At 45.6% G+C, this 20,778-nt stretch overlaps 1 protein-coding gene and 1 pseudogene across 2 annotated transcripts in view; both read right to left on the reverse strand.

Moving 5' to 3' along the window:
• The window catches only part of SUPV3L1 (Suv3 like RNA helicase), a 54,646-nt gene that overhangs the window by 6,076 nt on the left and 27,792 nt on the right, over nt 1-20,778 (reverse strand). For both annotated transcript variants that reach the window (XM_073596468.1, XM_073596469.1), the window contains 3 exons: nt 14,994-15,213; nt 4,148-4,228; nt 3,737-3,913 (listed from right to left, as the gene is read on the reverse strand). In XM_073596468.1, the coding sequence (XP_073452569.1) occupies nt 3,737-3,913; nt 4,148-4,228; nt 14,994-15,213 (478 nt within the window). The remainder of the gene's footprint in view (nt 1-3,736; nt 3,914-4,147; nt 4,229-14,993; nt 15,214-20,778) is intronic.
• On the reverse strand, nt 3,227-3,331 carry LOC141106928 (U2 spliceosomal RNA; annotated as a pseudogene).

Here is a 20,778-nt window from a genome sequence, read left to right on the forward strand (position 1 = left end):
ATTAATTGTGCAGTTCTACACCAGGATCACCAAAATGCTCTCTTTCTCGACCCTGTGAAGCAACCTAGGAAGAATACTTACTGAACGGAAAGCATAGAACAGCCAAAATTGATCCCACAGGGCCACCAGTGTGTCCACTGCAAAAGGCACGAGGGGTCTCTGGTCATGGCTATGAATCTGTCTGCCTTGTTAAGGAGGGATGCCAGAAGATCCATGACCAACATTCCCCATCCATGACAAAAGGTAGAGTACACACAAAATCAGAATGTGTGTCTTTCAGCCCCAGTGAGAATCAAGTTCTCCTCTTCTTTCAGCTACACAACTTTTGGTACTGCTCTGATTGATGTAAGCCACAGTTGTGGTTTTGTCCTACTGAAATCTTGTCAGTCGTCTCTGAAGTCAATCTGTCCCCTGCAGTAGAGATAGGCAAATGGCCATTCACTCCAGAATGTTAATGGGAAAGTCTGGATTCCTGATTTCTGAGAAGTCCCCTGAGCACTCTCGGATCCAAGGATTCCTCCCCAGTCTGACAGGCTGGAATTCGTTGTGAGAACTGCCCAGATTAACAAGAGAAATTACTTTCCCGACTGCAGAATGGGATGTTCCAGAGACTGGGGTAGTTTGATTCTCACAGTTAGAACACTGAGCTGCTGGGGCCTGGAGTGAAACTGGGTAAACCTCACTGCCCCAAAGAGGGCAACCATCAAGCCCAGAAACTTTCATAGAAAACTGGACTGATAAGGAATTTGAGATAAGAGACTTAACATGCGACTGAAGGGTGCATACTGTTCCTGAGGAAGAAATACCCAAGCTTGGGCTGTTTTATATACTAGGCCTTTTGGCACTGCAAGTGATAGGTCAGATCCAAGGCAGGCTTCTGGGAGCTGAGAATCCATCTACAGCTCTGAGGTGTCTGCATTGCCTGCTGTACATTGGCAGATGGCCTGGGCAGAGTACACCGCTTCCCAAGACCATCAAAATAGCCATAAAAACCTGCATATCTGGACTGACATATGGGCCAGACAAAGTTTGGTGCAGAGAATCAGCCAAGCCGTTAAAAGTACTGCAAGGATGGAGGGACATACACTTTGTCTGCCTGCAGCTAGTCCTTGTACAGAATATTGTGTACTCGCAGGTGGACCAGAAATACATTAGTAGGCTTATTGGATTGTTTTTAAGAAAACCCATGCTAGTGACCTTAGGACCAGAAGGTGGAGGTGGTTCCAACTTCTAACAAGTGTGTACAAAGTCCACCAAAATCACAATAGTTTACGATTTTCTGACAGAAAATAAGAGTGCATTTACGCCCTTTCCTGCCAGCAAATTCCATCAGAGTAGAGCGTGGGTCAGCAACCAGTAGATCACGGCCAGGTGACTGCTAGATCGTGGTCTGGGCCACCATCCCAGAGCATCAAACAAAAAGTGCAATGCAGAGGGACTACTTGTAAAGTTAGAGCTGTAGTAGGGAGCAAGAGCCGCATAAGCTGATGTCTCCTATGCAGTGCTTGCTCCTGTCCCACGCAGAATACCACCAACTGCACTCTACCTCTTATCCCAGCTATCAGTCTCCAGCGTGGTGCCAGCAGCAGGAAAGAAGAGATCTTCAGGTCACCCACTTTAGCTGCAGTGGCCAGGAGTATACAAATTCTCAGGCGCAGCAATGGTTTTACGCATCTGCCAAGCATGACCCATTCAAGTGAATAAGGCCACTCTTTAAGTGTCCTGCAACCTTGTGCAGTACAGCAAACAGGGGGTTAAAGCAGGCAGCGTTGTATTGCTCTCTCACCACCTGCTTTAATCCTGCAGAAGCATGCAGTTGTGGAGCACTTGCAGAGTGGCCCCATTTACTTGAATGGGTTGCAATTGGCAGGCAGTAGCACCCACCAAAAGCAACAGGGGGCTTAATTCGAGATAAAAAGAAAAGATGTAGCAGAATACTTGAATCACTCTATCATTATGTGCTGGTCTGCCCCTAGTCCCATTTAACTAGTGCCTGACATCCCCCACTAGATCCCTTGGTGGGAAGGGACCCCCAAGTGAAAGAAGGGGCTGAACACCCCACATGTATCACTCCATGGCTCTAGATGTATCATCCCAAGGGGAGATTATTAGTCCCCTGCTTGATCATCTTCAAAAAGGTATACCCTCTTCCAACATAAAAGGGATCTTCAGCGATAAGGCTCCATGGCCCTGGACCTGCATAGCACCCTGTGGCTAACTGCTGTAGCAAGGGTGTGTGCCAAATGCAGAGTCATGCACTGCACCTTTCATGCGGTGGGATCCCAGGCTGGTTCTTAAGGCTACTGCCAAAGGGCACCAATTTTTTCTTTGAAAGCCGATGGCGTGCATAACACACCCAAAAAACTTCACCCGGTGCCAAAAAAATGTGCACACACATAAAGAGTGGTCACAAAAAAGTGCAACGGGTACACAGACGTGCCAATTCCCTGATCCCCCGGGGCGTTAAGCTCCAGACAGGGACAAAGGTACTTTACAATGGTCTATATGGCCGAAACCAGACAGACCCCGTTCTCTGGAGGGCCTGGCTGAAACAGAACCCACCCAATTACTAGGTGGGGCTCCCCTGAAGGGAGACCCCATGAGAGAGGGCGAACTAACCCAAAAGGCCATGTCCACCTCTTCTCAAGACTTTCAGGGCTAGCCCGAGGACCCGCATCCTTACTCGTCACACATTGAGACAAACGTGTACAAAGACAAAACGTGACAAACATAGGTTTCAATCAAAATAAATAAAAGAAAGTGGGTAAGGGATAGTGAAGAAGAGAGTGAAAAAGGTGGCCATTGTGTATAACAATGACCAGGCCCTCCGGCCAGGAAATTCCTCTGGTCCCAGCCAAAAGGCCCGGCCCAAGAGGCAGGTGCTAAAAAAGCATGTTCTATGGTGCAGTGACCGTGGTGCCTCAAATCAAAGTGACTGCCACTCACAGTGATTATTTGGCAACCCTGGACTGCCACTCCAGGGGCACATACACCATAGGCTTTCAAGACCAACCCTGGCCCCCAGCTCAGACCACAGCAGTCCCCACCGCAGACAGAAAAGGCATGAAGTTCAGGGAGCTTGGTGAGTCCTTGCCCCTAAGGCTCCACCGTCGCTCCCATCACTCCCTCCAATTTCACATTCCGGTAGATATTCCGGTCCCCAGTATCTATCGGGCAACTCGGCATAGTCCCTGCTGATAACCGCCCTTCCAGGCACTATCGCACCATTGGATTTGCTGGCCCTCCCCTATGAGAGCGACACAGCGCCTCCTCTGGAAACTGATAAGAACAGATACTACACTTGATCTTAGCCAAAAGGCAGAGAAGCGATGCAGAAGGCAACAGTGGCCTAGGGCTATGCAGGATGGGTGAAAGATCTCTCCAGGTAGAATATGGAAGCAAAAAGCCAGCCAGAAACCAGCTTACAGTGGACAGAAGTCATCCTTCATCTAAGGACGGCAGCAAAAAAAACAACACTGAGGATTGCTGGGAGTGTGAGGGGTTTTATGGGCTGTCTAAAGTTGTGCTTGCAAGTGTCCAAATACCTAAAGGTGGCTGCATATGGTCTTGTACTAGCGCAAATTACAAAATGACAACCTGGTTGTTACTGGCAACTCAGAAACCTCAATTTCTGCAGATTACCAAAATAATGCACCAACTTTAAAAGTGGGCGAACGAAAGAGAGAAAGATATGAACAGCAAAGAACACGTGCCATTGTATATGGAAGTTACTCACCTTTAGCAGCGAAGTGCACACAAAGGGCAGATTGCGATTTATTGGAGCAGTGCAAAACACATATCGTGCCCTTAAGTTTAATGGTATGTGTTGGATCATGTCAGCTACAAATTTGAAGTCCTCAATATTGCACACAAAATAACGTCCATCAACCTGAGACAAACTTACAAAGATGTCCTACAAGAAAAGGAGAAGCAAAAGGGAGACTGTAAATGCTATTCTGTTCATAAAACGCAAAAAATAGCTAAGCATGATACAGATGCCAGCCTCCCACTACAAAGAATTCATATACAGTAAGAATTTTACAAACAAATATTTTGTGACGGTCACTTTCCATGTATGACAATTTAAGCCCTGCCCTTCTTACATGTACATAGACGTTATTCAAAAATCTCAATTTCAGATACTTACTATGAGATTGGACAGCGTGGCATCAGGAAGGTGATACGCAAACATCTCTATTTGCTCAGCAGTGGGATGCAGTCCTGCAGCCTGGAGGATGTAAAAGAAGTGTTGTAAAGAATGATAAAAAATGATAATGCATATTTTTAACATGAGTTCTGTTAACCATATAAGGACCCAGCCTTTTTCCGACATTTGTTGTTTATAAGTAAGAATCTGTATTTTTGCTAGAAACTTACTTAGAACCCTCAAACAACATATATATTCTTTTTAGCAGAGATACTAGAGAATAAAATGGTGGTTGTTGCAATTATTTGTCACGCGGCATTTTGCATGCGTGTGTAGCCGACGCACACCTTCCCCTTTGCATAATAGCACAGGGAGATGGGGGCACTTTACATTTTTTTTTTTTAACCACTTCACGCCCAAGCCAATTCTGACACTTTGCTCCTACATGTAAAAATCATAATTTTTTCTATAAAACTTACTCAGAACCCCCAAATATTATACATGTTTTTTTTTAGCAGAGACCCTAGGGAATAAAATGGCGGTCGTTGCAACTTTTTATGTCACACTGTCTTTGTGCAGCAATTTTTCTAACGCATTTAAAACACACAAAAAAAAAGTTTCATGAATTAAAAAAAAAAAAAAAAAAAAAAACAAAAAAAAAACAGTTAACCCATTTTTTTTTTTGTATAAATGTGAAAGAGGTTAGGCTGAGTAAAAAGATACCCAACATGTCATGCTTTAAAACTACACACGTTCATGGAATGGCGCCAAACTTTGGTACTTAAAAATCTTCATAGGTGGTGCTTTAAAAATGTTTACAGGTTATGCTTAAGAGTTACAGAGGAGGACTTGGGCTAGAATTATTACTCTCACTCTTACATTCGCGGTGAAACCTCACGTGTGATCTGAACGTCGTTTACATATGCAGGCACAACATACGTATGCGTTCTCTTCTGCGTGTGAGCACTTACATTTTTTTATTATTTTATTAAAATGTTTTTGATCACCTTTATTTCTATTACAAGGAATGTAAATATCCCTTGTAATAGGAATTGGAGATCTATAAGACCCCACATCTCTACTCTAGGCAGAAAAGGCTGAGATTAAAAAAAAAATTCACGATCTCAGGCTTTCCTGCCGAGTCCTTGGCATTGTTTGCTTCCGCCGGCCCAGACGTGACATCATAACGCCGCGCCCTGGGCTCGGATAGTCAGAGATTGCCAGGGACCATCTGTCCCTTGGATTTCGCTATGACTCTCTTCCAGCGCCGGGGGATCCTTCTCCGGGTCACCGATCGTACGGGAAAGCTTGGAGAAGCACCAGAGGACAAGGGGGAGGACGTCCCCTCCCGCCGCCTGCAAGAACGGTCAAGGGGCTGAACTGCCGCAATGATTGTTCTTAAGGTGTAGGGAATCTCCAGCTGAAGAGAACAATATCTGAATGATGCCTGTAGCTGCAGGCATCATTCAGATATCCCCACTGAAACTACAGAACGTCATATGACGTACCTTGGGTGCGAGGTGGTTATTAGTTTTTTTTTTGTATTTTTATTTTTTACACTGTAGCTTTCAATTTTATTATTTTTTTTTTTAATCACTTTTATTGCTGTCACAAGGAACGTAAACAGGCTTGTGGCAGCACTAGGGACGTGACAGGTACTCTTTATGGAGGGCAGTACAAAGAGAAACAAATGCTTCTGCGCTCAAAAGAAAGCCGTAGGGTGAATAGGAAAAGTGGATCTTCACCAATCACGCCACCGCATCGCTGTGCTGCCACTCTCAACGGGTCAGGGAGAACCCAAAAGGAAATTATAAGAAAACAAGGACAGAGGGTGCACCAACCTTGCGCATTACCTTTGCAACACTGAAATGTATTAAAAGTAGAACATACATACAAACGAGTGTTAAAATCAGGCAGATAGTAAAAAGTCCATCATTTGCATCATCCAACAAGATTTGCTGGCCAGTACACTTGGGTGGAATGAAAGTCCAAAAAAACTGACACATTTCGAGGAGTAACCCCTCTTCTCCTGAAGAGGGGATACCCCTCGAAACACGTCAGCTTTCTTTCTTTGGACTTTCATTCCACTGTCACTTCCAGGACACATCACACAAAACCGCAGCATTTAGCAGAGTCAGGCCTGATCCTTGCTAGCACTAGCAGTTTATTTTTTTGTAGCGGTACAAACAGTCCTCTGACAACCAGGTGCTTTTTTTTTAACCTGTGAGTCGCACTAGTTACCTATAAATTTATTGGCCAAAATGTTAAACGAAAAGGTACACTAGTGAAGAGGCCTACAGGATGCTGAGCATGACAGAAGAGAGCGGGGAGTCCTCACTGTCATTCAGGCTCAGTATTTGAACCTGTAGTGAGCGGCAAGCCGACAGATGGCTCCGACGATGGAGTAGTGGTCCCTGCTAAAGGTCAGGCATACCCCACCCCGTTCTTCTGTTGCAGAGGTGCAACAACCGCATGATACGTGTATGCAGCAGTGTCAGCACTAGTGCCACTAAACCTTCTGGTGAACTGGCAAGCGCCATCGGCCTAGTACACCCTGGTCATAGACAAACCAGCACTGCAGTATCACTTCGTGACGCGGTGAGTCCCATAAGTGCACAGTTCAAGCTGGTGCGGTGGCTAGCACAAGTAGTGCCCCACAGCCACCAAGAGTTCAAACACAGGCCCAAAGAGCCCTTCCTGATACGCTTGCAAATCCTGATTGGGGGAAGTACAGGCGCTGCAGAATCTGTGGGCTGCCATTCACTGACCAACCCGGAATTCAGGTGAAAACAGCAAATGTAACGCCCCTTGAATTTTTTTAGCTGTTTTTTATGGAGGATCTATAAGAATCTATTGTGGACCAAAGCAATTTATAGGCTGGTCAATTTATCGCCCAAAACCCAAACTTCCCCCTTGCCAGACAATTTGGCTGGAAACCTATAAACGGTTCCAGAATTTAGGACCTTTCTGGGCCTATCCCTCAACATGGGCATTACTAAAAAAAAAAAAAAAAGCGTGAGTTGCAGTCATATTGGTCCACTGATCCAATTCACCATATGCTTGTGTTCTCTGCTGCCATGGCCAAGGCTAGGTACAAGCAGATATTGCGGTTCATGCATTTCAATAACAATGGACTCGTGGTGACCCTAAACATGATCAGCTCCCTCGTAAGCCACTTCATTGAAAAATTTTCAACCTTGTTTATCCTTGATCAAGGATGTCTGCATTGATGAGTCCCTGATTAAATTTTCTGTCCATCTTGTTTTCAAACAGTATCTCCACAGCAAGCGTGCCAGATAGGAGGTCAAGATGTATAAGCTCTGCGACAGGGCAACAGGCTATACATGGAGTTTTCTGGTTTACGAGGGAAAAAGATAGCACCTTGGAGCCCCCCAACTGCCCAGACTACATAGGGAGCAGCTGCAAGATTGTTTGGGACTTGGTGTCACCCTCATTCGGAAAGGGGTACCATTTAAACGTGGACAATTTTTATTTAAGCGTGCCACTTTTTAGACACCTCTATCAATCAGGAGATGGCGCATGTGGCACCGTGCGATCTAATCGTTGGGGCTTCCCCCAACAGCTTGTAAATGCTCAACTTAGTCAGGGGGAGAGAGCCTGCTTGAGGTCCAATGAATTACTTGCAGTGAGGTGGAAGGACAAACGCAACGTTTTTGTTCTGTCTTCCATTCACCCAGATACTCCAGTCCAAATTCCTACGGCGACTTGTGTTACGAAGCCCCTCTGTGTCCACGACTACAACCGTAAAATGGGAGGGGTGGACTTCAACGACCAGATAGTGGGGCTGTACTTAGTTGCCCATAAGGCCAGACGCTGGTAAAAAAAAAAAAAAAAAAAAAAAAAGTGTGTCTGTATACTTCTTCCAATTGGCTCTGTTCAACGCTTATGTGCTATACAAAGCGTCTGGACGAACTGGATCCTTCCTAAAATTCCAGGAATAGGTCATTGCAGCTTCTGTACCTAGCAGGTGCTGTGGCCCAAATTCACAACCCAGATGCAGTGTGCAGTGAGCCGGCTGCATGAGAGGCATTTTTTGGATGCCTTTCCTGGTACCCTTACCCAACGAGCACCCCAAAAAAGATGCCGTATCTGTAGCAAGCGCGGATACAGATGAACACCCACTATTTTTGTCCCTCCTGTCCTGGCGAACCTGGTCTCTGCATCTGGGGCTATTTCCATCGCTACTACTCACTAGTGGAGTATTGGACTAGGGTACACTTTCACACAGGATCTCGAAAGATGTTAGATGGCCATTGCATTGTGAGAGACCCTAAGCTGGAACATTCAAAGTTATAATAAAAGTGTAAAAACACAAAGAAAAAATTATAGAATAATAATAAAAAAAAAAAGCCAAAAATAGTTGTTGTTTTATTGTTGTTCTCTCTCTATTGTTCTGCTCTGTTTTACTGTATTCTATGCTATACTGTTTTATTGTGTTTGCCTTGCAGGTATGTCCTACTGTTTTACAGTACTGTAACTGTGTTTTATTGTTAACATTTGTTTTCTTTGCAGGTAGGCCATTCAGCTGCAGCACAGATTTCATTATTTTGGCAGCAACAGGGTTTGCTCTCAATACGGAAATCCGTGACTCCAGAGCTGTAGGAGGCGATTTCACCACCACAGTTAAAAAAGAGCATATATGCCGAAGCATAGGGGTAGGGGCGGACATGGGGGGCATAATGCCTATATGCTTCGGCATATATTTTTATTTACTTTCCTTGGTAGAGATTTCTTCATGCACATCGATCGATGCTATGGGCTGAACGAAAAAAAAAAAAAAAAAAAAAATAACAGGGCAAATATGCCCATCATTGGAAGTGGGTAAATGCAGGGCGGTATTCTCATGGTGGGCATACCACCGATCAATCGTTGTGAATATAGAAATCTGTTAGGTTCTCTCTTTTCATTTAACCCACAGGCTGCATGGAAAAAAAAAAAAAAAAAAAAAAAGAACATTACAATATATGCCCAACAATGATCAGTGATGTACTGGTATGTTGCTGGAATTTGAGTGGTTATACTGGAATGATGCCTGCAGGTTTAGGTATCATCTTGACATTTTTTTTCAGCCGGCGGTCGGCTTTCATGCAAAAGCAAGCCTAGCATCCAATTAGCCGCTAGACTGCTTTTACAAGCAGTGGGAGAGAATACCCCCTCCCGCCATCTTCCATGGTTTTCTCTAGCTCTCCTGTTCCACCGGGAAACCCGAGAATGCAGCCGGTGGTTCCGCCAGCTGACCATAGAGCTGATTGGTGACCAGAACGGCTCCAATTATCTCTAAGGCCTAAGAAACCGGAAGCCACGAGCATTTCATGACTTCTGTTTCGCCGGATATAAACAGCACCATTGGGTAATTGGAAAACCATATTATCACACCGATCTTGGTGTGGTCAGATGCTTTAAGGGCAGAGGAGAGATTTAGAGTCTAATGGACCCCAAATTAAAAAAAAAAAAAAAAAGGGAAGAGTGCCTGTCACTACCTATTGTTCTCATAGGGAAAATTTACATTCCCTGTGATAATAAAAATGGTAAAGGAAAAAATTATAAATATGAAAAGGGACAATGTGTAAATAAAATAAACAAAAAAAATAAAATAAATTTAAAAGCACCCATCCCCCCCGTGCTCACTTGCAAAGACGAGGGCAAGCATCGGTCTTGCGTTATATGTAAACAGCAATTGCACCATGCATGCGAGGTATCACAGTGGTCTGATTGAGGGCAGTAATTCTAGCAGTAGACCTCCTCTGTAAATCTAAAGTGTAAGAAAAGTAACCTGTAAAGGCTTTTAAAAAATGTATGCAGTTTGTCGCCGCTGCTTTTACCAAACATTTGGGCAATATAGTGTTTTTTTGCATTAAAATTCAAAAAAGTGTTTTTTTCCCCCCCAAAAAAATGCGTTTGAAAAAAATCGCTGTGCAAATACTATGTGAAAAAATAATTGCAGCACCCGCCATTTTCATCTGTAGGGTAGGAGTAGGCAACCTTTTTAGCACAGTGTGCCGAATAATGTTTTCAAAGAAATTGAACGTGCCGATTTTATAACAAAAAAAGGCAACTTCACACTCTCAATCAAGAAAAGGACTTTTTATAAAGTAAATGCTGTAAACTACTTTAGTAGTGAGAAATTAACATTCTGCACTCTCACACCTCAGATCTGCCCAATTCCTGCACCTTCACAACTCAGATCACTGCCCCCCCTGTAAATCTGTTTCACCACTGTACCCCCCTTGCTCGTCTGCCCCAACACTATAACCTCCCCCTGCTCTTCTGTCCCACTGCTGAACCCCTTTCTCATCTCTTCCACCACTGTACCTCCCTGCACATCTGCCCCACTGCTGAACCCTCCTGCTCATTTTCCCCACCGCTGTACCCTCCTGCTCATCTACGCCACTGCTGTACCCTCTTCTCATCTATGATATGCAAAGTGGTGAAAGGAAGCAGAGATGAGACACATCTACCTGTCCTGGCACACTCATTCTGCTGATACAACTCTCGCATCCAGCCCATGTGCTTGTATGATATGTCACATACAAACATCTGGAATGGATGCACAACGATGGGCTCAGGTCAGGGGTATTTTCTGAAAGCAGTGGGCCTGTGTGCAGGATCATAAGTTGGGCCCCCGCAGCTGAGAAAAAGTGCGGCGCCCTGCGCCGCAGCAAAAGGTGGGTGTGATTTTCATTGCACTGAATACTGGCTGTGGCTTAAAGGGACACAGAGTGCAGGGGGTTCAGTAATAACACAAAGGTTCAGGAATAATTTCAACAAAGTTCCCAGAAGCTCAACAGTAATTTCACAAACTGTCACCTGATTGTGGTTTTCTCAATCAGTGAAATCCCTTCTTTCTGAGATTGGTAGTGGCAATCAAGCGAGTCATCTTCCTCCAGATGGTGGGCGGGGCTAGCAGGACTGCGATTGGTCTCAGCAATGGCCAATTACAGTCCTCCTGGAAACAGGGACCCCCCCAGCAGAACTGCACCCAATCTCTTCCAAATCACAAAATCTGATGATCACAGCTACAGCAAAGTTAGAGAACCAAACAATGTTTCCCATCTTTTACAATGTGTGGGGGCACAGAGCCTCCCCCTTTGTGCAGGTGCGACATGGGGAACTCTAAAAATTGTAATGCATTAGTGTCTTCCCTGCGCTGCTCTGCTGATGGGGAGGGAGTCGAGTGCTGGCAAAAGGCTTTGCGTGCCACTTGCGGCACCAGTGCCGGGGGTTGCCTACCCCTGCTGTAGGGCCTCCTCCTCCAAAAAAAAAAAAAATATATATATATATAAATGTTTGGGGGTTCAAAGTAAATTTTCTAGCAAAGAAATATATTTTTTTCATGTAAAACAAAGTGTCAGAAAGAGCTTGGTGGTTCCAGTGGTTAGAGGAGTGGGTGATGAGTGGCATAAGCTTCTAAATGTTGTGCATAAAATGCCAGGACAGTTCAAAACCCACCCAAATTACCCCATTTTGGAAAGTAGACACCCCAAGCTTTTTGCCGATAGGCATGTTGGGTCCATGGATTATTTTATATTTTGCCACAAGTTTTGGGAAAATGACCAAAAAAAAAAAAAAAAGTTGTCCACTAAATCAGTGGTCATCAACCCCGTCCCTCAGGGCCCACTAACAGACCAGGTTTGCAAGAAAACTGAAATACATCACAGGTGATATCATTTGCTGCTCAGTGATTGCAGTATTCTAGTCTGCATCTCCCCAAGGTAATACTTAAAACCTGGCCTGTTAGTGGGGCCCTGAGGACAGGGTTGATGATCACTGCACTAAAGGATATATTGCTCACAGATGTCATATGTGAAATGACACCCCAAAATACATTCTACTGCTTCTCCTGAGTACGGGGATATCACATGTGTGAGACTTTTTTTCTAGCTGCGTACAGGACCCTGAAAACCAAGCACCGCCTTCAGGATTTCTAAGGGTGTAAATTGTTGATTTTACTCCTACCTATCACAGTTTTAAAGGCCATGAAATGTCATGATAGTACAACCCCCCCCCCCCCATTTTTCAATCACTTGTGACAAAAAAAGTATAATATTCAATGAGCTCAACAGTCCTCTCAGCAAATTCTATGGGGTGTCTACTTTCCAAAAAAGGGGTAAATTTGGGGGGTTTTGTACTGCCCTGCCATTTTAGCACCTCAAGAAATGAGATAGGCAGCCAAACTAAAAGCTGCGTAAATTCCAGTAAATGTACCATAGTTTGTAGACGCTATAACTTTTGCGCAAACCAATAAATATACGCTTATTTAATTTTTTTTTACCCAAGACATTTTTGGCCTAAGGCTTCACAGGACTAACTTGACAGATAGTAACCGTCGTTTAAAACGTCAGCTTACATGCCGCGTTTAAATAAAAACGCTTCTCAAATTGCGAAAAATGAAAAACGCCTGTAAACGAAACGCGGGTAAACACGAGTTACAGTGTTTACAAGCTGTTACAGGCATTTGGCGTTTCAAATGCCTCTGAACATTCCTCCTGAATGCAGTTTTTTGCGTTCCAAAAAAAGCTTCTAAACGCAACTGCCTAGAAACGACTTTAAATGACCCTGTGTACATGATACTGATAAAATGAGGAGAGTTCAGGAGCAGCTGAAAAAAAACGCCCAACTGCTCCTAAACGTCCGTTTACCAGCAGCAGTGTACTTGAGGCCTAAATGTATGACTAAAATTTTGTTTATTGTATTTTTTTTAATAAATAATGATAAAAAATTATTTTTTTTTTTTTGGATATTTATTATAGCAAAAAAAATTTTTTTTTTTTTTTAAATTGCCGGTCTTTTTTCGTTTATATTGCAAAAAGTAAAAATCCCAGGAGGTGATCAAATACCACCAAAAGAAAATTATATTTGTGGGAAAAGAAGGACGCTTGGGGGTTATTTACTACAGGCAAATCTACTTCGCACTACAAGTGCAGTCGCTGTAGATCCGAGGGGGACATGCAAGGAAAATAAAACAGCATTTTAGCTTGCACATGATTGGATGATAAAATCAGCAGAGCTTCCCCTCATTTCAGATCTTCCCCTCAGATCTACAGGGACTGCACTTCCACATGCACTTGTAGTGTAGAGTAGATTTACCTTTAGTAAATCAACCCCTTTGTGTACAGCATTGCATGACCGTGCAATTACCATTGTAAAATGGGCTCTAGTCATTAAGGGGGTAAAACCTTCCGGGGCTGAAATGGTTAAATAACCACTTCAGCCCCGGAAGGATTTACCCACTTCCTGACCAGGCCATTTTTTTGCGATACGGCACTGTATCGCTTTAACAATTGCGCGGTCATACAACGTTGTACACAAACAAAGTGTATGTCCTTTTTACCCCACTAATAGAGCTTTCTTTTGGCGGTTTTACTTTTTGCTATAATAAATATCAAAAAAATTTTTAAAAAATTCATCAGTTTAGGCCAATATGTATTCTACATTTTTTTTTTTTTTCCAAAAAATATCGCAATAAGCGTATATTGATTGGTTTGCACAAAAGTTACACTGTCTACAAAATAGGGGATACATTTATGGCATTTTTATTATCATTTTTTTTTTTTAGCTAGTAATGACGCTGATCGGCGATTTTTAGCAGGACTGCAACATTGCGGTGGACAGATCAGACACTTCTGACACTTTTTTGGGACCACTGACATTTACACAGCGATCAGTGCTATAAAAATACACTGATTATTGTGTAAATGTCACTGGCAGGGAAGGGGTTAACACTTGGGGCAATCAAGGGGTTAACTGTGTTCCCTGGGAGGTGTTTCTAACTGTGGGGGGATGGGACTGACTGGAGGAGAGAGATCGCTGTTCCTGATCACTAGGAACAGCAGATCTCTCTCTCCTCCCCTGTCAGAACGGGGATCTGTCTGTACATTGACAGATCCCCGTTCTGGCTCTCTGTGGAGCGATTGCGGGTGGCCGGCGGACATCGTGGCCGGCAGCGCACACGCCTCCAACAGCTCTTAAAGCGGCTAACGTACATCTACGTCACTTTGCGCAGTCGTACCAACCTGCCGCCGTATAACGACGGCAGCTGGTCAGCAACAGGATAACTAAGGGATGGGGCCACCCGGTGACGTCGTCGGGTGACACTACCCCCTTGTGACGCGATTGACTCAGCATGCCCCTGACCAACGTTTTCACAAGGGGGCGGGATCAGACCTAAATACTGCATCCAATCTGGTTCTGTGAATGGAGCCCACTGTCTTATCTGGGCCATCGCATTCCCACCACTTAGGAGCTGTTCTGCCCACAGCCATCACCGTCGCCAGTGTCATTCTCAGAGCCGACAGTGGGCGGCAGGACAGCTCTGGACAGAGGGCAGAGGCTGCCCGAGTTAACAAGCAGAAGATTGGTTGCTAGCATGCTGGGCAGTCCTAGCAACCAATAACCATCTTGCAGCTCCCACCCTCTGTCCAGACCTCCAGAGCCTCACGTCCTCCACCCTTGTCTGTGGAACACTGATGTCTCACCTTCCTTTCACTGAAGCAGATTGTGCTCCATTAGCTTCTTCCTCATAATGCACTCCACTTCTGTGTTCATTCTGCTGATGGGCGACACCCACTATGCGAGTCTAAGGCCTGCAGGTGGGACACCGGTGCTTGGGAACAAGAGAGGGGGTGGGGGAGGGTATACCGCACAACTGGGAGTCCAACAGTTGGCTTTTCGTATTTACATGCACTCCCGACTGCTGTAGAAACCAGAAGTGTCTGTAAACCCCCCCCCCCCCCAATCGCTGCAGCTACTTCAGATTAATGAAGCTGCTGTATTTATTAACACTTTGACAAAACCACTAGAATTCTTACAATATAAAATGGCTTACCTGGATATCAGAAACTGGCTTGCTTAGGATTTCCTTTAGGAGTGTTAGGTCACTCTGGAGCATGGTGGTGATTTCTCCATCCTTATACATAGAGCTAAACCTGCCAGCTCGGCCTCCTATCTGCAGGGCCTGGGAAGTGGAGATGGTGTCCATCTCTTTTCCTCCTTTCTCGTTCATTGTTGGTTTAACCAAGGAATTGAATATGATCCTTTTAATACTCCTAAAAAAGTAATTATGGGAAAACAAACAAAAGCAAATCAATAAATTGGAGACGCACTCTTGACTGCTCTCATTTATTAATATTTACAGTATCACCACTGTACACCTCTTAGTTTGATCAGGACATACTATGTACTCAAAAGTTGCCTAAATTACTTAATACTGCAGAGCAGCTCTTAAAAATGTTGAATAATGTAAACACAATACATGCAAGTCATTTGTGCTCCCCTCCCCAGAAGCCTGGCTGAAAGACTCCCATAGCTATCTGTGCCCTGTCCTGTCCCCATCTGTGCCCAGTCCTGTTGCTAGGACACTATACAGTTGGAACCCGCCCCTTAGCATCACTGGAGGAAGTACTTCCTTGTTCAAGTCCTAATGCATGCACAGAGTGCTCCCCCCCCAGCAGCCTCACTGTTCGATTAACAAAAGACAACAGTGTGGAATTTACAGCAGATTGTGTTCAGGGTTGAAGTCGTCCCTGTCAGGAGAAGACAGTGAATATTGCTAGCGATAACCGTGTGTAAATTCCAGCAGGCTGGTTGTACTCAAGTTGATCGATCTATAAACTCAGGTACAGTCAGACTACCCATACATGGTTTGAACTGTGACTAAGCCCAGCTATCAACAATACCTCTGTATGCACAACATTTCTTTCTCGGACATCACGGGACACAGAGCCACAGTAATAACTGATGGGTTTATGTAGGTAACCACTAGGTATTGGACACTGGTCACACCCTAATCAGGAAGTTCGACCCCCTATATAATCCCTCCCCTTCCAGGGATACCTCAGTTTTTACACCAGTGTCTTAGGTGTTGGACGTGTAAAGATGTCCAGTGCTGAAGCTCCAAAGGGAATATCCTGATATCCTATACTGGGGCAAGCCAGGCGTACCGGATCCATTCAAAGTGTCTTTTCATGGCCGAATTGGATGGTACCCGGGCCTCGTGTCCGAAGAAACAAGGTTTTACATGTAATACTTCTCTTTTTAGAGAGCTGGACCTCGCATATCAGAAAAGGGTCAACACCTTATTTCTGGCTGGGTGATTTACAGGGCCAGAACTCTGGATCCCCCTATCCGTAGGGGCCCCAGTCTCTGAAGGTTTTTTCAAACGGAGGTGAAGATTGGGTCTGTATATACAGAATCCTGCGGCTGGATAAGGTAAGAGGAAATTCCACAGAATTTTAATTCTAGTAGGTTTTCTCCTTTAAGGTAAATGCATGCTATGCCTATTGTGACCACCGGGGGCTGCCAAGAGCACATACCTTTTTCATGCTGATTCTGTCCCAGCGTTTGACGCTGCACAGAGCTTCTCCGACCGGCTCCAGGTAGGATGGGATGGGGGGGAGGGGGGTGTTTCTCCTCTGGGATATTCCCCCCAGGCTAGGGGGAGGCCGTGGGAAGGCTGTAAGGCGGTTTACACTGCACTGTCACCGCCGCCAGGCTGCCATTGCATCATGCAGGCTCCATCTCTGCCATCCTCTCTCCTTCCTCCTCCATCCCCAGCTTCCTACATGCTTGTTCCGGAAGCGGCTAGCGCGGGAAGCGCTCGTTTTTCGAAAACGAAGGGGGCGGTAGGGGGGGGGGGGGCGGGGCGTCAGCGTGCTCAGACGTCCACATTGCCTGAAACAGGGCTATTTAAAGCACACTTTATAGGTGCTCTGAGCCTTTGGAGGGACACAGAGCTGACAGTCGCATGTAGGTGGGACACAGGTATTCTCCTAGGCTGCATTTACTAAAGTAACACCAGACTGGGCATTCGGTAGCAAGGCTTCTAGCCAGACTACATCGCTCAGCAGTCAGCGTTCATTTTTTGATACCTCCACCTTGTTGCTTTGCACTATGGGTAGAAGAGGTTCAAATACCCCCAGAACCAGAGACACTAGGGGATCTCGGTCAGGTTCTGAGGACCCCCTGTCTGCAACATCCTCCCCCCCGAGGGGCCAGGGATGGCTAGCCAGGGAGAACCGTTGGGGTCAGGGGCTATAACCGCTTCTGGCACTTCAGCCCCTGTATACATTACACACAAGGTTTTTTCCTCAACCATTACTGGTTTAGAGGAAAGATTAATGGCCGTGATTACATCTTCACTCAGTGGAAGAAAACGCACTAGGCCTTCCTCTGCTCCCCAAGACCCTCAGGCAGAGGAGCTCTGGGATAAAGGAGAAGAATCCCCTTCAGAGGATCAGGATGGGACGGATGATTCCTCTTCGGAGGAATCAGGTGGAGAGAGACCCTCTTCGGCTTCCCAAGAGGAGAAAGTCTTAGTACAGATCCTTACTGGATTGGTCCGCTCCACATTTAAGTTGCCCATATCTGAATCAGTTAAGACACCCTCTTCTTCTTTGGGGTCACTGAAGCCTTCTCAAACAGCACATGCTTCATAATTTGCTTGAAAAGCTGCTTTATTCTGAGTGGGATCACCCAGATAAGCGTTTTCTTCCGCCGAAAAAGTTTTCAACACTTTATCCTATGGAAGAAAAATTTATTAAGATGTGGGGAATGCCGGCCATTGATGCGGCCATTTCCTCTATAAATAGTAGTCTGACTTGTCCTGTAGACAACGCTCAGATGCTCAGGGATCCTGTGGATAAAAAGATGGAATCCTTATTGAAGGATGTTTTTTCCCTAGCAGGATCAGTGGCTCAACCTGCAGCAGCAGTGATTGGAGTCTGTCAATACTTAAGAGACCATGTTAAGCAGGTCATCAAGGTTCTACCTGAACAGCAGGCCCAGGGGTTGGCTAACCTTCCAGCGGCCTTATGTTATGTTGTTGATGCCATCAGAGATTCTATCATGCAAACCTCTCATCTTTCACTTGGGTTGGTGCATATGCGTAGGATCTTATGGTTGAAAAATTGGTCAGCCGAAGCACCATGTAAGAAGCTCTTGGCTGGGTTTCCTTTTCGTGGTGCAAGGTTGTTTGGAGAAGACTTGGATAACTATATCAAGAGAATCTCTTGTGGGAAAAGCACTTAACCTGTTAAGAAGAAGAGTAAGTGTCCCTCTTTCAAGCGGACTCTTTCCCCAGCGGCATCAGTCTCAAGGCAGTCACGACGGCCTCCTCCGTCTGGGGCAAGAAACAAGAGTCAACCCCAGGGACAAAAGAAGTCCTGGGGGAAGAAGTCTTCTAGACAGAACACTAAGGCCTCTTCCTGAAGGGGCGCCCCCACTCCCCCACTCGCTCGAGTGGGGGGAAGACTGATGCAGTTCAAGACTCTGGCAGGAGGACTTCCAGGACAGATGGGTAATCTCCACGGTAACCTTAGGGTACAAGCTGGAGTTCCAAGAATTTCCCTCTCCTCGTTTCCTCAGATCAGGTGTTCCCAGAGACCCAGAGAAGAAGCAGTCGCTCCTTCTAGCGTTAGAGCGACTTTTGTCGCAAGAGGTCATTATGGTGGTTCCCACAAAGGATCAGGGATTGGGCTTCTATTCCAACCTTTTTACGGTCCAAAAACCAAATGGGCATGTCAGACCCATTCTGGATTTAAGAGATCTGAATCGATTCCTAAGGATTCAGTCCTTCCGCATGGAATCAGTTCGGACAGTAGTCTCCATCCTGCAGGGAGGAGAATTTTTGGCATCGATAGACATCAGAGATGCATATCTACATGTGCCCATTTTTCCTGCTCATCAGAAGTTTCTATGATTCGAGATAGGAGGGCGCCATTTTCAGTTTGTGGCTCTGCCCTTCGGGATAGCCACTGCACCTCGAGTGTTCACAAAGATCTTGGCTCCTCCTCTGGCCAGATTAAGGGCTCAAGGTATAACTGTCTTAGCATACCTAGACGACCTGCTCTTGATAGACCAGTCGGTAGCCTCCTTGAACGGGAGCTTGAGGACCACGGTCAAGTATCTGGAACACCTAGGTTGGATCCTCAACCTAGAAAAGTCTTTCCTAAAGCCAGTAAGAAGACTGGAGTATTTGGGTCTGATCATAGATTCAAGCCAGGAGAAAGTATTTCTGCCTCAGGCAAAGATTACTGCTTTAAGGGAACTGATTCTGGCAGTCAGGACCAAGAAGGGTCCTTCTGTCCGTCTTTGTATGAGGCTGCTAGGAAAGATGGTGTCTTCATTCGAAGCAGTTCCCTATGCTCAGTTTCATTCGAGACTGCTGCAACACAGTATTCTGTCGACCTGGAACAAGAGGGTTCAGGCATTAGACTTTCCGATGCACCTGTCTCATGCGGTGCGTCAGAGCCTCAATTGGTGGCTAATAACCGAAAACCTGCAGAAGGGGAAATCCTTTCTACCGGTTACCTGGACGGTGGTAACAACAGATGCCAGTCTGTCAGGTTGGGGAGCAGTTCTGGAACAGTCTGCGATCCAGGGGCTATGGTCCAAGACCGAGAGGACCTTACCCATCAACATTCTGGAGATCCGGGCGCTATATCTAGTCCTAAAAGCCTGGACTGTCAGGCTACAGGGTTGCCCGGTCAGAATTCAGTCCGACAATGCCACAGCAGTGGCTTATGTCAATCATCAGGGAGGCACCTGGAGCTGGGCTGCTCAAAAAGAGGTGAACCAGATCTTAGTCTGGGCAGAGATGCATGTGCCATGCATATCGGCAGTTTTCATTTCAGGGATAGAGAACTGGCAGGCGGACTATCTAAGTCGCCAGCAGTTACTCCCAGAGCAATGGTCTCTGCATCCCGACGTTTTTTTGGCCATATGCCAAAGAGGGGGGGTTCCAGATGTAGATCTCTTTGCTTCCTGATTCAACAAAAAGATAGACAGATTTGTAGCAAGGACAAGGGATCCTCTTGCATGCAGGACGGATGCGTTGGTGATTCCGTGGCATCGGTTCTCACTGATTTATGCATTCCTGCCTATTCTGCTACTGCCACGACTCCTTCGCAGGATCAGGCAGGAAAGGAAGTCGGTACTTCTGGTGGCCCCCACTTGGCCCAGAAGGACTTGGTATGCAGAAATAGTAAGGATGACGGTAGGTTCCCCGTGGACCCTACCGGTACGCCCAGACCTGTTATCTCAAGGTCCAGTGTTCCATCCTGCCTTACAAATGCTAAATTTGACAGTTTGGCTATTGAGACCCACGTTCTGAAGAGTCGTGGGCTTTCAGGTCCTGTGATATCTACCTTGATCAATGCAAGGAAGCCAGCTTCCAGAATGATCATAGAGTCTGGGAAGCTTATATATCCTGGTGTGAATCCAGGGGTTGGCATCCCAGAAAATATGTGATTGGTAGCATTCTTGATTTTCTACAATTGGGATTAGAAATGAAGCTGGCCTTGAGTACCATCAAGGGCCAGGTCTCGGCCTTATCAATATTATTTCAACGGCCACTTGCTTTGCATTCTTTGGTCCGAAACTTTATGCAGGGGGTGATGCGTCTTAATCCTCCGGTTAAGGCGCCCCTAAATCCCTGGGACTTGAACTTGGTTCTGTCGGTGTTACAGAAACAGCCTTTTAAACCAATACGTCAGATTCCTTTGATCTTGCTGACAAGGAAACTAATTTTTCTGGTAGCCATCTCTTCTGCTAGAAGAGTATCAGAATTAGCAGCTCTTTCCTGTAAAGAGCCTTATTTGATTGCACACAAGGAT

The sequence above is a fragment of the Aquarana catesbeiana genome, linkage group LG08 (assembly GCF_042186555.1).
Source record: "Aquarana catesbeiana isolate 2022-GZ linkage group LG08, ASM4218655v1, whole genome shotgun sequence".
Lineage (NCBI taxonomy): Eukaryota > Metazoa > Chordata > Amphibia > Anura > Ranidae > Aquarana > Aquarana catesbeiana.